This window comes from Phalacrocorax carbo, chromosome 2 (assembly GCF_963921805.1).
Source record: "Phalacrocorax carbo chromosome 2, bPhaCar2.1, whole genome shotgun sequence".
Taxonomy (NCBI): domain Eukaryota; kingdom Metazoa; phylum Chordata; class Aves; order Suliformes; family Phalacrocoracidae; genus Phalacrocorax; species Phalacrocorax carbo.
In genome coordinates this window covers 118,289,424-118,304,324 of record NC_087514.1, presented here as the reverse complement: position 1 = coordinate 118,304,324, position 14,901 = coordinate 118,289,424, and the positions used below count along the sequence as shown (strand labels likewise).

The 14,901-nt window shown below is 39.7% G+C and overlaps 1 protein-coding gene across 4 annotated transcripts in view; it reads right to left on the bottom strand.

The window, feature by feature from the left end:
- The window catches only part of MYRIP (myosin VIIA and Rab interacting protein), a 236,577-nt gene that overhangs the window by 41,452 nt on the left and 180,224 nt on the right, over positions 1-14,901 (bottom strand). For all 4 annotated transcript variants that reach the window (XM_064444043.1, XM_064444040.1, XM_064444041.1 and 1 more), the window contains 5 exons: positions 12,716-12,852; positions 10,997-11,077; positions 10,286-10,383; positions 9,873-9,953; positions 8,145-8,294 (listed from right to left, as the gene is read on the bottom strand). In XM_064444043.1, coding sequence (XP_064300113.1) covers positions 8,145-8,294; positions 9,873-9,953; positions 10,286-10,383; positions 10,997-11,077; positions 12,716-12,852 — 547 coding nt within the window. The remainder of the gene's footprint in view (positions 1-8,144; positions 8,295-9,872; positions 9,954-10,285; positions 10,384-10,996; positions 11,078-12,715; positions 12,853-14,901) is intronic.

Below are 14,901 nucleotides of genomic sequence, written 5' to 3'. Positions count from 1 at the left end.
TCAACTTCAACTCGGCTGGCACCACCAATTCAACAGCCCTACAGCTACAGCATGGGCTACAACCCTATGTACATGCCTGCCCATGCTGCCGACTTCAGTGCCACGCTTACCTGTGGCAGGCAGCAGAAGTGCACATTACTGTGCTGCATTTGTGCCTCCCTTCATCACAGACATAACTGCCCATCTTTAGATCCACAGGGGACATTTTTCCCTTGCAGACATTTGCATAGGAAGCAAAACACTGAACACAAGGGAACAGGATTGAGAAGCCTACCTGGGGGCTGGTGCTCCAGTGCACGGATGCAGGGAAGTCCTGGAGGTGAGGCCAGCTATCCTAATAGGCTCTTGGAACCTACCCTGATAGGTTCACGTTGGAACAAGGGATATTTACTGACCAAATGGAGGAGTCACAGCCCTGAATCTTTACCAATTGCCTACACACTTGGACGGTAACAAGATCTCAGGGCAGAACCAGCAATCCAATGTACTTCCAAAAAGTATGCAGCCTGAATATGATTTTCAAAAGGAGACAGGAATGTAGGAGCTTTGATCCCGATTTAACAACAACACGACAGGTCAAGAAGATCCTTCCCTCCCAGCTAAAGCTACCGGCACCTTTTCTAAACAGAAGTTCTCGTTCTGCAGAAAAAAAAAACACAACACACACAAAAAAACAAACAAACAAACAAACAAAAAACCACAACCAAACACCAAACCAGCCAGGTGCTATTTTAGGTGTATTTATCTGTGATTAATTACAAGGCTGCCCTGTATGTTTGCAGTCAGACACTAAGGTACTGGAACTGTTAGTTTCTGCAATAAATTAGTACATCAGCAGATGGCACTGCAACCCAACAGGCCATTTACTACGTTCACCGCACACACTCTTCGGAGGCATGTGCCGCATACAGGATTGCTGTGCAGAACAGCACAGCTTGCAAAATATAGTTACAGTATTGACAGGCATTTCCAAACACTTTAGTTAGATGAGTTCCCCACCAAATCCTGCCTACTGGCATCTGCTGTGAGATGTTTGTTTCAAAAAATAAAATTCCAGACACATTATTATTCTCTTTTTTTTTAACCCCTTTTCAGGGGATTTCTGCTGCATAGTGACAATGTCTGGATGGAGAGAACTCAGCTTTCATCTTGTACTGGGCTAGCACTAAAAGGAATAATTTTTGCATGTACGGTCCTGTTTCATTGCTAGCCTTCAAAAAAAAACAAACAACCAAAACCAATGTGGTTTCTGAAGATTAAAGAAGGAAGGAGTAAATAAAAAGTAATCACGTACAATGTCTCCTATTACTTAATAAATACAAATATTCCATCTTCTGTCTATAACAATTTTGCCAGTCCATGCTTCTGAACACTGAATAAATAAAAACAGAACAAATAAACAAAAGCTCTTTATAAAAAACTCTTCATAAAACACTCTTGTGAATATTGATAAACTATGGATTCTTTACATTGCGTAACTCTCCTAAATGTATACATACTGTTTAGAGAGACAATATACATAATTTGCTCTACATTCTTCCTCAAAAGATGAAAGAGTATGGGTAATTCCTCTTTCTTCTAAAGAGAAGCCAAAGTGGTAATTCAAAATAGATCCCAAAAGCAACTGACTGAACTCTACAAAGGATATTCTGGATCACGCGTGTTCTTCTCCTCAATTACCTCCTGTTTCACCCTATTTTTTGGTCTTGTTTAACTATTAAAACTGTAATTTATTCTGAATTTATGTAGAGTAGATCAAGAACTCTCCTGGCTTCAGGAGGGACTGAGAACCCCAGGTGCCACAAGGGTAAAGCTGCTGCAGTGTCACCATGGCAGGAGCCCTTGCAGGCACTGGGACCTCAACACCGGGGCTGAGGGCAGGGAGGGCACCTCTGGATCTGGGCAGCAGAGTCCTGTGCTGTGCAGGATCTGACCTGTGGGGCAGCTGTTAGTCTGAGCTTTGAAGATTACCTTGTTTATTCAGGGAAGCAGCCTAGAACTGACAGCACAAACACAAATCACTTAGACGCAGCCTTAACCGTACCCCCCTCCTCACCCGCAAATTCTACCGCTATGCCTGCTGGCGATGCAGCAAAAACCCTGGCCTTCTCATCTGTGCTCTATGAATACAATTAATGCACAGACGGAACCAGCAGGTCCCACCCACCTGAGCAAATACAGTAGCAAACCCTAAGCATTAACAGCAAATGCATCCTTTGGTAAGTGAACTCCCACACCGGCAAGGAGACAGTACGAGCTTGCGTACAGTGCCGTTCTGCCACAGCTTATTTATCCCTGGAAGTGATTTTCTCTCTGCTCAAATGTATGCAGTCCAGACATTTAGCAGTGGGAGTTAAATACCAAGGGTTTGAAGCATCTGTTCCTTAGTTAATCTTGTATGTGGCAAAGTATCTGTTAACAACCCTATGACTTCTGAAAAAGGGCAAGAACAGGCAGATGAATGGGAGATTTTCACACTCAATTGAAATAAAACTCCCCTCTTCATGCCCTGACCTCACCCCTGGTTAGGATATCCCAGCCAACAGGGCAAACCCTTGAAAAACAGACTGGGAGAAAAGAAGGATGACTACTCCCTCTCCTGCAACAGTCTTAGAGCTTCCAGTGTCTGCCCAAGTTGGCTGCTTGTTCACTAGTGACACAGACGCAGACCAGCTGCACTTTAGGTGGGTTTGCCATCCTTCTACCAGCCTTAAAATGCCCCTTAAAAGCACTGTTCCTTTAAAAGTAGTACAAAGATAACACTCAGTTAATCACGAATGGGTCTGTCAGCAGTATGAATCGCACAGCAGTGTAATAATATGTAGAGCCACATTTGGGCGTGCATTTATTTTGGTTTGGTTTGGATTAGCTGACCCTGAGAATCTGGAGATGGGTTGCAAGGGAGACAGGCAGGAGGTTAGTCCCCAGCAAACCCCTTGCTGCTGAGCATGCAAGTACACATCACCACACAGAAATATAATCCATAGCATTTGAGGGACTTTTCCTCCCACCCCTAAGTAATAGGCAGGCCCACGTGTAAAAATGCTATTGCTTTGGATGCAAGGGATTTGCAAGGAATTTGTAAGCTAGTAATAAGTGATATTTAAATATTGGTTCCAGAAGATGAGTATAAACATCCTTTTCTTGTACTTACGGGGCTAACAATTTAGGAAAGTGCTAGGAGCATAAGATAGCATAGTTCAAACAATGCAATGGATTTATTTGAACAAGTCTATAGAAGTTTGTGGTAAATCAATCGTTCCATGCTTTGACAGGAATAGAGGGCAGATACACGAATGCAACTGTAATCCAAGAAGTGGCTTTACACGTACCCTTGCTCATTTAGCTGTTACTATTTCTCACGTGTTCCCTCATGGCCTGTTATTTTTTCCTCCTCATGAACTCCAAATATTCTATTACATCTCTTTAAAAAAATAACAAAAACCTAAGAGGGGAGATGCTTCCCAGTTGTGTAAAACCTTCCATTTGAAGATACTGAGAGCTCAGCTAGTATCCTGTGTTGGCAGTGTTACTATATTATTTACAGACGAGGCAGCTGAGCAACTACAAAGGCCAGATCCCTGTTCTGGTGTAGGGCAATATGATTCTATCTTGCTACTACTGTACCCCTTCTGGGAGAGTGCATGTGTCTGAAGGGGTAGGGGAAGGAGGTGAACGGGCATTTTTATCTCAAGTCTAATCGCAGCCTCACATATAAACTCACTTTTTTTTTCAAGAGAATACTCTTTACTGAACATGATTACTGTTTTCATTAATTTCTATATTGCTCAGTGCCCCATGCAACCTTTCACGTCCCATTCTGACCCTCGTCTACAAAGTTGTGCTCAGCAGTGCACTCACCCATCAGAGTGAATCACTGCATCTCCTACTCAAACACCCACTTGACAGAGGAAGCCTTAAGTGTTCTGTGTTTATTTGCTTCTTGCTGTGACAATATACACCCTGATTTCTCTAAAAATAAAGTAAGATTTGTCAGGCAGCCTATCTCTGAGCACCACAGGTTTTAACTTAGACCTTAAAGCTTTGTGATACCCAGCAGTGTATTTATTTAGATAGCATCTTTGAAACAAAAGCTGAAAGAGCATATGACCTACATTCTTTGGAAAATAACATTATAGAATGACCATCCTTCTCTGTTTTCTCCCCTGTTTCCCTTCATGCCTTAAAACCTATCCTGGCTTGCTGGCAGTAAGTGTAATTCAGCTGAATTTAGCCCTGTATGGGCTTGATCACATATCTAACATCCAAAACGGTCTTCTTGGATGTTTGTCAAGTGCATGAATAGTACTATGAAACCAAGAATCAGTAATCTTCTGCTAGAGATACATCTCAAACAAATTCAAACCATACAAACAACTTTATGTGGACAATGCTGTCATGTTTAGCCTTGTGCTGATTATTTAGCCACCTGAAACCTTAAAAAGTGGTACTAATTGCTACATCAGAATTGCAAAAGTAGTTGTATCCTATCCTTCTGCTGCAGAGGAAGGAGGGAAATCAATCAGATTTTTATGGACAGGGCCGTTTTGATCTGAAATGCATGAAGTGTCATATGGCCAGGTAACTCCAGATCACTTTTGCAGTGAGACTACAACGTTACACCTGCAAACTCAGCAGATGACAGTAAGATTTGTAACCTGCAAAGTACTTAGAGAAAGCTGGGACTTCTTATAATAAATATGAATTTAAAAAGACCCATTATTTTCTATCTCAAAGTGTACTGTTCTTTCCCAGTCTGTGCAGAGAAGATTCTGCTGTGGTTGGCTGCTTCTGGAAGGATACAAGACAGTAAATAACCCATCAGGATCCAGCTGATGGGCTTCTGGATAAATGCACACCTGCCTCATTGGAAGTAGATCCTAGCAACACACTCCGTGCAACCTTCTGATTCCAGCTCATGTATAAAAGCTAAAAGCTCCATCTTCCCTATGATGTGACATATTTATTAATTAGATATAAATATGATGTTTCTGATACAGAACTGTTGACAGGTAAGAACAGATGTCAGCTGGCATCAACTTCTTACAGTGCTATGCCTCCCTTATGTGAAGCAGCTCTCCCACTGTGTTGTGTGACTGCTGAACAGGATTCCTCCTCAAAAAGATTTTCTTCAAATATTTGTTTGGGACAAGCCTACAAAGATATAGAGCACCTGCAAAACCTCCACGGATTTCCAAAGCACTGTTGGACCTCAGGCTTGTGGAACCTTCTCTTTAAAACATATCAAAGGAAAAAAAAAAACAAACCCCAAAACCCAAACAACTGTCAGTACACTGTGGACCTTATAATTAGCTTAACCAGTAAATTACTGTTTTCCCCGAGGTGCATCATAATGTGTATTTAATGATATCCTCCTTTTCCCTACATCCCTAGCTGTTTTATATATTATAAATTATGGATGAGCTTCTGTTTATGCAATCTTTTAGCTGTAAAATAAAGACCACTAATACAGCATTTAGAACACACCAGGATACCTGCACTCCATCAGTGTTTAAATGGGTATAATACGCCAACTGGTCGTTTGCTCTCACTGGCAGTGGTGTATGGGAGGGAAATGGACTGAGAGAGCAGAAAAGCATCCGCCCATTGCTCTAAGCTCCTCCTATCCCAACACTGTACAGCCTTTGCTTATTGGTAATGAGAAACAGATGGTGCCATCCATCTCTTTTTATGAGATGGGGAAATAAAATATTCAGCCTTGTATCACTATTTTTAGCATGGGCAAGGGATGTCAGAGAAATCTAGGAGGAAAAGAAAGAAAAGGTAATACCTATAGCTACTACCACACCATAGTACTGCAGTTAAACAATCAATAATGTATTTCAGGGAGATACCATGTGTGTGTGTGTGTGTGTGTGTGTGTGTGTGTTCCTTAATGTGAAGATCAATAGATTTTTCTCCGATCAGCAGGTCTCATGCTTTTGGTCTCAGCACTGTGTTGTCTCCAGCTTACGTAGCTCAAGCCTTCTGCACACAGCATTTACTTCATACTGCAAAGAGGCATGAACAGAGAGGTAATGCAGGGCTTCCAGAGCCCACTGGAAGTTTCTGGCTGCTATGGATGAGCTACACACAAATAGCTGCGATTAAAATAAAAATTGCTTGGCAGGTGTAACCGCACAGTTATATCTGGGATTATTATAGCTTCCCCCCACACTGTAAGCAAGTGACTTTGGTAGTAAAATGCAATGCAATAATAAACATGTGTTTCTAAAGGCCAGTGTTATAGCATGCAACTGCCTTAAGTAACTGAATGTTACTGGCTTTATTGTGCTAGCGAAACTGCACGTATTATCTTCCACACAGAAGACAAGCTGCTCTACATTTGCTCTGCACAAATTGCCTTTCAGCACGCTTTCCAGTAGACCCTTTGTTAGAGCTTCTGTGACTTTATTTCTGTTAGCCTAATAGACTAACATAACTGCAACTATACTAGCTACGGGAGCAACTAGATCTACGCTACCTTTCCAAGGGTCTCTGGTTATACTAAGAAAATTCTCCTCTATTCAAAGCAAAGCAAAAATAAAGACATGCACACTTCAAAGGACAAAAGAAAACAATAAAACAACCCTAGCAAAGCAAAAGGCAGAAACTGAATTTATGGGAGGGGTAGGAGAATCCCGTACCAGATGGCCAAATTCATTTGTGTTCCTTAACATGCTGTGGGAAGACAATTGGACCAAATAGTGACAAATGTGATGAAAGACCCTTTAAAGAGGTAGAAAGTCCTTACAAAGCACAGTACACATCTGGATCTCTAGTACTGACTGATGGCCGCAGATGTTCTGAAGCTGTATGTTGCTGCTGTTCTCACCTTAACGTGACATTTCTGCTACTCCAATATTTTCGATGAAGTCTACTATTTCTCAAACCAATGAGGCTCCCTCTGGTGAAAATCTGGGGCTTAAACTTGTTACTTCAGAACAGAATTTCAAAATTTATTGAGTTCAAGCTTAACTCTCCAAATGCAGAACAACAACAGGTTTCTGCTGTAATAAATGAGGATTTGAACAGCTGTTGCCCTAGGTCCTGTCCTTAAACTCCAGAAAGAAAACTAGTTGAGTCAAACACAAATTAACTCTCCCTCTCCTGGCTCTTATGTTCCACAATCAAGCTGCCTAGGAGCTACAAAGCAAAGTACTTAAACACGTTCACCCTGCCTTATGATTGCTGGGTCAACAGCAGCAGCTTAAAGGCATTGCTCCTTCAATTTGAAATGGGTGGGGGACGAGAATGTGAATCTGTTATCTCAGCGATTCTGGCCCACAGCTTTACACTGTGGAATAAATCTATCTTCACTTGCAGTGTAAGCTAGCAGACTCAGGTGGGAACTAAGGCACAGCTCACGTTCAGTTCTGGTGGCTTTGCCCAGTGGGGGAGAGATGTGGTTACTGGCACAGTAGCAGGACATTTGGGAGCAGCAGCTTAAACTGCTGTATCAAAATGCACGGGAACTCATCTGTCATTGTCCTCACCCTCCAACTATGACACAGCCTATCCAAGCCTAGAGCTTATTTTCACTTCTTTTCCCTTGCTACTCTTCTTAAAATGTTACTAATGCAGCTTGTCAGATTTTCTTAAGCTTTATAGCAGGAGCTTAAGGCACTGTGCTGAGAAACAAGTAGAAGGAGGAGGAAATACTCTTTAGTGTAAGACATAAATGGTGCTCTACGGTTGGATTTACTTTTTTTGTTGCTGGTGGTGGCTATTTTCTTTGATGGCGGCTACGGAGAAAAAACATTACAGAAATCTAACATTGTACAAAAGAAAATATAACATTCAGCAAAAATCCAAATAAGAGCTAAGTGAGCATAAAAACTGTTTTAAGGAATAAACACTAAGGCATTGAGTCCTGTCAGCATTCAAATCGAGCAGGAAGATTGCTCATATCACAAACTTAGTCCTCCCCAACACACTCACTAATACAACACAGTGTCTGTGATGTAATTCTATGACCATGATGTGTTAGTAAAGCATGCAACTGAGGGACAGTTTGTCCAAACACAGGTTTAATGCTTGCTCTCTGCAAGTCTCTATGTACTGTTCCAGGCAGTAAATATATTTATCTGTTATTTCAATCTTGCAGTTTTGTGCAGCAGAAAACATCAATAGTTGTCACTCACCCATAATGTGTAGGACCCCCTGCGGCTCCCTGGAAAAGTCAGCATACTCTGATCTGAGACAGCAACAGATGCCAGGCCACTGCTCCTGGATGGAGGCCATTCAAAGTCAGCCTCAGCCTGCTCAGTTTTGCTTTTCTGCTTCTTTATAATCTGTAAGGGAGAGGAGAATAAAAAGGTGCTTGGAAAATACTGTCTGAGCCATACGGAGAAAAACTACATTAACCCTGTCTCAAGGCAAACTGCCTATGAAGAACATTCGAGTTTCCCTTTGCTTTTGCTCCAGTTCATGCAAGGATGATTCTGACAACTTGCATGCATTTCTTCTCATCTGAAGTCATAACACTTGCAAGCACATAAGCATCGATACAATAAATCATAATCAATGCATGTAGGAACATCAGAGGTGAATTAAATAAACATGGAAACCTGTTCCTACAGTAACACTTTAAATTTTAGCAGCATCTAAGTGTCAAGTATTTTCTCAGACAAGAATTTTTGCAAAGAAACATAAAATACAATATATGAGGGGAATTTCAAAGGCTCCTATGACTTCTGGACACATTTCTGCTGAAAACAAAGAGGTCTTAGGTGTCTAGGCACTATTTTTGTTTTTGAAAATCTACACCATCTTAAGAGAGAGAGAAGATCATATAGACTACCCGTCTCCCTACACTGACACATTATACCTTGCTATACTTAATTTCCACAACTTTTCTGACTCCAATTTAAAATATCTAGAGAATATTATTCTATGGCATAAAAAGATCTTGTTAGGCAGCTTTTGACAAAAGTGGTAGCAATTCAAGCTTGGCTGCAATAGGCTATGGACTATCAAAGATCCAATAAGCAGAATTAATCTTCTAACATCCCTATTAAAAAAGAAGGCAGATTATTTTCCATTGAGCAGCTGCTCTTCTGTCTTTTCTTGATAGCCTTATAAACATGTTCCTCTTCTGGTGTGTGATCCATACGTTGTAACAATGCCATATCCCATACACACATGTGGCAATTAGCTTAGTTGACATGGAGGGAGACTAACTTAGCAGAGTGGTTGCTTTACTGATCACGGGAGCTCAGCAGCACTCTGTTCATGCTTATCTTGCCTTGCTCCAGACTGTCCAGACAAACCCAAGGGGTGTTTGTTCCCACCAGCCCTCCATTTCTGTGCTGCGTCAGCGCCAACTGTGAGCTTTGCAGGAAGAATGAGCTTTCCAGAAAAAGCCACGTAAATCAGACACACAGAGGGTTCTGTGATTTTTTGAGTGTTTCTCTCACAGCATCATTAACAGGGTCCTATTTTAGTGATCAATGTTTTCATTCTATATGTTGCAGATGCAGGGCTCAGTAGCGTTGGTATGGTCAAGAGCCACATTTCCTCAAGCTGGAAAACTTTGAGTTTTGGGAAGCTAAGCACAAATGTAAAATTCCATCGAGCAGGGGCAACCTCTTCCAAGCATGGATATCACAGACTTGAGGGAGTGGTAATTCTCAGGTCTGAGGGTGTAGACCATCAGTTTAGACACTGGATTATGCTTACTTGTAAATTGATCTCTCTCTCAGCTGTAGCTGATTAAGCCTATACTGTGATAGTTGAAGTTCCAACTTGTCATTCACTCTACTTTCTACACTGGTGTCCTCCCTTTTGCTGTTAGCAGAGTTGAAGCTGATCGGACTAAAGGATTGTGTTTGGCTATTAAACAAGCTAGGGGAAAAAAAAGCATGTCATACCTTCTGCACAATGGTTGTGGCAAGCTCTTCTATGAGGTCCTCCTTGTGTTCCTGCAAGTAACAAGCCTCGTTCTGCTTGTCCTGCATGAAAATGGATATCTGTAGTTGCTAAAATCATACAAAAACAGCCTTTCCACAGAAATTGCATAGATCAGGAAATGGATAATATGCCCTGTTGGCACTGTGGGAAGAAATTACAGGTATTTACATTGCATGTCACCTTCTGAAATGCAACATGCATCTTTGATACAAGTTCATAAAACCCACACCCAACTCTTTAGGTACAGCATGAGATAGTCACTACCTCTGTGTGTTTGCTTTTGTATCTACTTGGTTTTGTACCACTACCCAAATTAAAAGAAACATTATTGTTCGACTTAAATTAATACAATGGTTTTTTTTGAAAATGTTACCAGGCTGTCACTGTAGGTCTCTGCTTTAGAAATAGCTTCTTCCACTGCTTCCTCTGCAACACGTAAGGCCACAGCAAGGGTATCCATCATGCTGTGTCCTAGGTAAAGAATAAGAAAACCCACCATGTTCTTTATAAATCTACATTTTGCATAATGAACTCCAAAATTCAGACTCAATCTGTACATATATTAAAAACGTTGGTTGTTCATGATAAAGTTAATTTCCTCAATCCATAATTATGCACCATAAAATAAACACATTAAGACAGAGAAATTTGTCTCAATCTCTATGTTACTTCTTAAATGTAAATATTAAATACTGTAAAACACAGTATTTTTTTGTTGCTTATTTTAGAATCCAGCAAAATAGTTAGGAGGAAATCATAGGAAGAAAATTTGTAAACTTCCTATAAACACCAACAGAATATAAGAAAGAGAATGGAAAAAATATATATAAACGTTATAAAGGAAATGGGAGAGAAGAAAGAAAAACTGAACGTAAAGAAAAATCACACTAGAATAAGCACGTATTAGCTGTAATCCTGAAGCAAGATATCCCAGCATGGTACAGAAAGGATTTTTAGTATCTTGCTAAATGTTTCAGCTAAAAGATTGTTGGATCTGTGAACAAGACTTACCAGCACTCTAGGCTATTTTATCCAGTAATTCAAAGTGGACCGTGTTTTAATCAAACGAGTTTTAGCAGCATACCTTCTGTCTGTCGGTAGAATGTAGAGTCACTGCCACAAATGCTCCCTTCATTTTCAAAGCTTCCTTCAAAGAAACCTCCTTCTGCTCAAAAAAGACAGTACTGTGCATTAGTACAGGAAGAACCCATTAACAGCAGAGGCATTATTAGATTAGAATATTCACTCAAGATACAGTGGCACTGCACACAAAGAGGGATAACCACAAAATTTCTCCTACCTTTTGTATAAACCATGACTGCAGCAGCTTTTGTACAAAACATGACTGCTTTTATACGAAAAACCTCTCATTCATTTTGGCTGGAGAAAACTATTTGTACAGTAAAAGAGAGAGAGAGGAAGAAGCGACTAGGTATAAAACTTACATGGTAGAAGTTCAGTACAGGGAATTTGCCTTTAATATGACATTTGGGGTTGAAATAGATTCTGCATTTTAAAGGGCAATGCTGTATAAATAAGCCAAAACCCAGACATGCATACTAGCATTTATCTTCAAATGGAACAAAAGGTTTACCTAACAGTCATATGGAAAGTAGAAGAAAGTTAGCAGTGACATTTAGACTCAAAGGCCTTCCTTAGAAAGGTCTCACAGAGAGGGCACATGCCACTGCAACTCCTCATTGCATTGTTCACACTTCGATTCAAGGACAAAATTCAGTGAGACTACGGCTTAAGTAAAGGCCATCATAGTAAAGTTCTGAAGGATCCATCCCCACAGTTTTTAATTCTGGTGTCCCACTTCTGCCCTCACGGACTTGGGTTTTCTTGTCTTCATACATATTTATTATCAACTGTTAAGGAATCTTCTCTAGAAAAATGAATTTGACCCAGAGAAAGCAAAAAGAATAATAGATCAGAATTTAATGCATAGGTTGCTTCTCCCTAGAAGCTTTTATGCCAATATTCACAAGAAACATCTAAAATTTTCACTCAGGACTAGAGTCCACTTATCATCCTATATAATTTCAGAAACAGACAAAGTAAAGACTATAGAAAAAATTACACTCTTTGTACAAATTTCAAAATAATTACTTTAGGACAGTATCTGGTATAATAAATCCAGTGAAATGTCAAACATTCAGCTAGCTGTGTTTTCAGTAGTTTGCTAAAGTTGACACCAAATGCCACTTCTTCTAACTCATTTTATATCTCCAGTTACTCTTTTTATGGGGTGATGCATTGTGATACCATAGTTAAGTGAGAATTGTGTCTTCTCATTTAAAAGGGCAACGCCAATACTTAATTGCCATCTTTTAATCATTAACAAACATCAGCACAAAAATAAGATGTGGCCAGTTTCAGATCCTTAAGCATGCAAAACTCCAAGTGAGGACAATCTAAGTTTCGGTCAACTTGGATACTGAATGTATCCCATGTTCACCAGATTTTGCTTCAAACGCCACGGAAATATACTCCAAGGCCAAATGCTGAATGTAAAATTTTCTCATTCATTAACTACTCAAAATTGTGTTACTTTTTGGAACATGGGCTAGAATACAGACTGCAATTTACGTTACGAACTGAAGATATGATTAAACATTTTTTGAATTCTTAAACAGCTCTTTAAGACACTTCACCTCTTTTTTTTTATCTCCACTGAAGTATTTATTTTAAAAAAATAGCCTTAAAAAATCCTTTTAAAAAACAATCTCAGAATTTCCATTGTCTCAGCTTGTGTGTTAAAGTAGGTAAACTAATAAGAAATCAACACAACTGTTCTTACCTGTTACATCAGGACAAACTCCACTCTCCAGTCTATGCTTCTTGTATAAGTTCTTCAGGACTTTGGCACTTCCAAAACACTTAAAGCGGCTTTTGACATTATTATAGTACCAATCCAGAGATTGGGTCCTTAGGAGCCTAAAACAGAAAAATAAACTACATATTTGGAATGATTCTTCAACAAATAAATGAAAACTGTTTACCATCCTTTTATGTAAAAAAGGATCTTTTAGGCCTCAGAGCATAAACATACTGATTTCTGCATAATCCTTTAGTATTTGTACTTTGCAAGTGGCTGGTATACTGAGGGGAGGAAAAGAAAAAGGTAACTTATGAACAAATAACTGCTTCACATTACTCAAGGTTTTATTTGGTTTTCCTACTATCATCGCAAACGAGACACTCTTCCCTTTTACATTATAATGCTAACACTACAGCCATTTTTAAAAATATAAACAGGTCTTGGAAAGGCACAGGCAGGTTTTTAAAATAGCCTTTATTTACACAGATTTACAGATAATGTATGAACATTAGCCCATTAATGCACGACGAAAAATAACATTTTCATAAAAATATATCACTGCTTTCATTTGGGCAACCAATAAAGAAGACAAAGCCTAATTAAAGGACCTCAAAGCAGAATGAGCAAGGAAGGGTAGGCAGACAACCTTTTCTGGAGGGAAGGACTCACAACTGCAGTTTGGTTTCCTACTTTAAACAGTAAGCATCACTGTTGTCCATAATTCAACCTAACAGATTTGTCCCCAGAGCTCACATACTTTTATAAAGCCATAAGATATTGTCAAGCTCTGTATTCTTTCCACATGGCAGAGGGCTTTTGCCCTACCTGCTACTTCAGTAGTGGGTGGTAGATAACCTGCACCATACAACCACAACCACAGGTTACTGCAGGGTAACCCACGGCAGACCTGTACATTTCCTACCAGAGGCGTCGCTGGAGAGGGGGATCCTAGGGGTCCACCTATAAATTAAAGCTGACTTACCCAAAAGACTCCATGAAGGAGAAATAAGTCTGAGTGCTTGGCTTCCCTGTTTGAGCTCATTTGTTCCTTTGCTCATTGCCACAGTAGTTTATCTTTCATTAACTTACTGCACTTACACTGCAGGAACCAAGATATTTTTATGGGACATGAAAACATTTCATATAAAACAGTCTTTAATATAGACTGAAAACATAATGTCCCCTTTGTAATAATTATGAAAATTGGGGTCTTGGAACTAGAGGCCCTATGCTTAATTATGTAACAAGCTCCAAAGAGATGATTCTTAACACTAAGATTTTAGAAAACAAAAGATTACAGTTAGTGTCCGGTGTCAATATATGAATCCCTAAAGAAATGTTGCTATCAGGAGTGCTGGACTTTCAGCACTTCCAGATGTCAGATAATTTCATTCAGCTTTTTAAATCTGGGGTTGTGGATGAAAAACAAAATTAAATTAAATCCCCACTGTAACCTTTAGATTTTCCTTCAGATACCCTGGAGTTTTCTTTATAAAGTGCAAAGCAAGTCACAACTGACAATTTTTGTTTAACACACACCATTTAATACGCAAATAAAATCTCACCTATTGAGAGACTAGCAATGTAGTTCTTACTTGGCACTGAATGTCGAGAGATACTTGATAACAAATACGCTGAGCCTAGGGTTTCAACTAAATGCTTCTAGTCCTGCTCCTGATTTTGAGTTTCAATATATTGCTAAAAAAGGAATATCCACTTCACATAAAGCAGAACATCATGATATAGTCCACTTCTCTGTCACCACTGGAGAGTGTTTAGTAGCAAACACCAGCAGTGGGAAATTAAAACTAAAAATCAGTAAAGCGTATCATATTTAAACTGTGAACTCTGAAAGTTACGTTAGTTGCTCTAGTGAAGACAAAAACTGAAGAAAAAGCACATAATGTAACAGAAGCATATGTTTTCTGTATGCTGTGCCAGCAATTAGATGAAGGAGAGATGTTTACAGATAATGTAAGAGTATTAGCCCTTTACTGTTTGCACAGTAACATCCCAAGCCTAACTGTGGTTCCCGTGAGGCTGACTAGCTCCAATATTCACCATATCACTTACATGTGACAAGGGCAAAAATTGTTTTTTTCCTGGAAAATATCCTTTCACATGGTGCACAGATGACTGGCATCTGATGAAGCACAAGTGGCTGG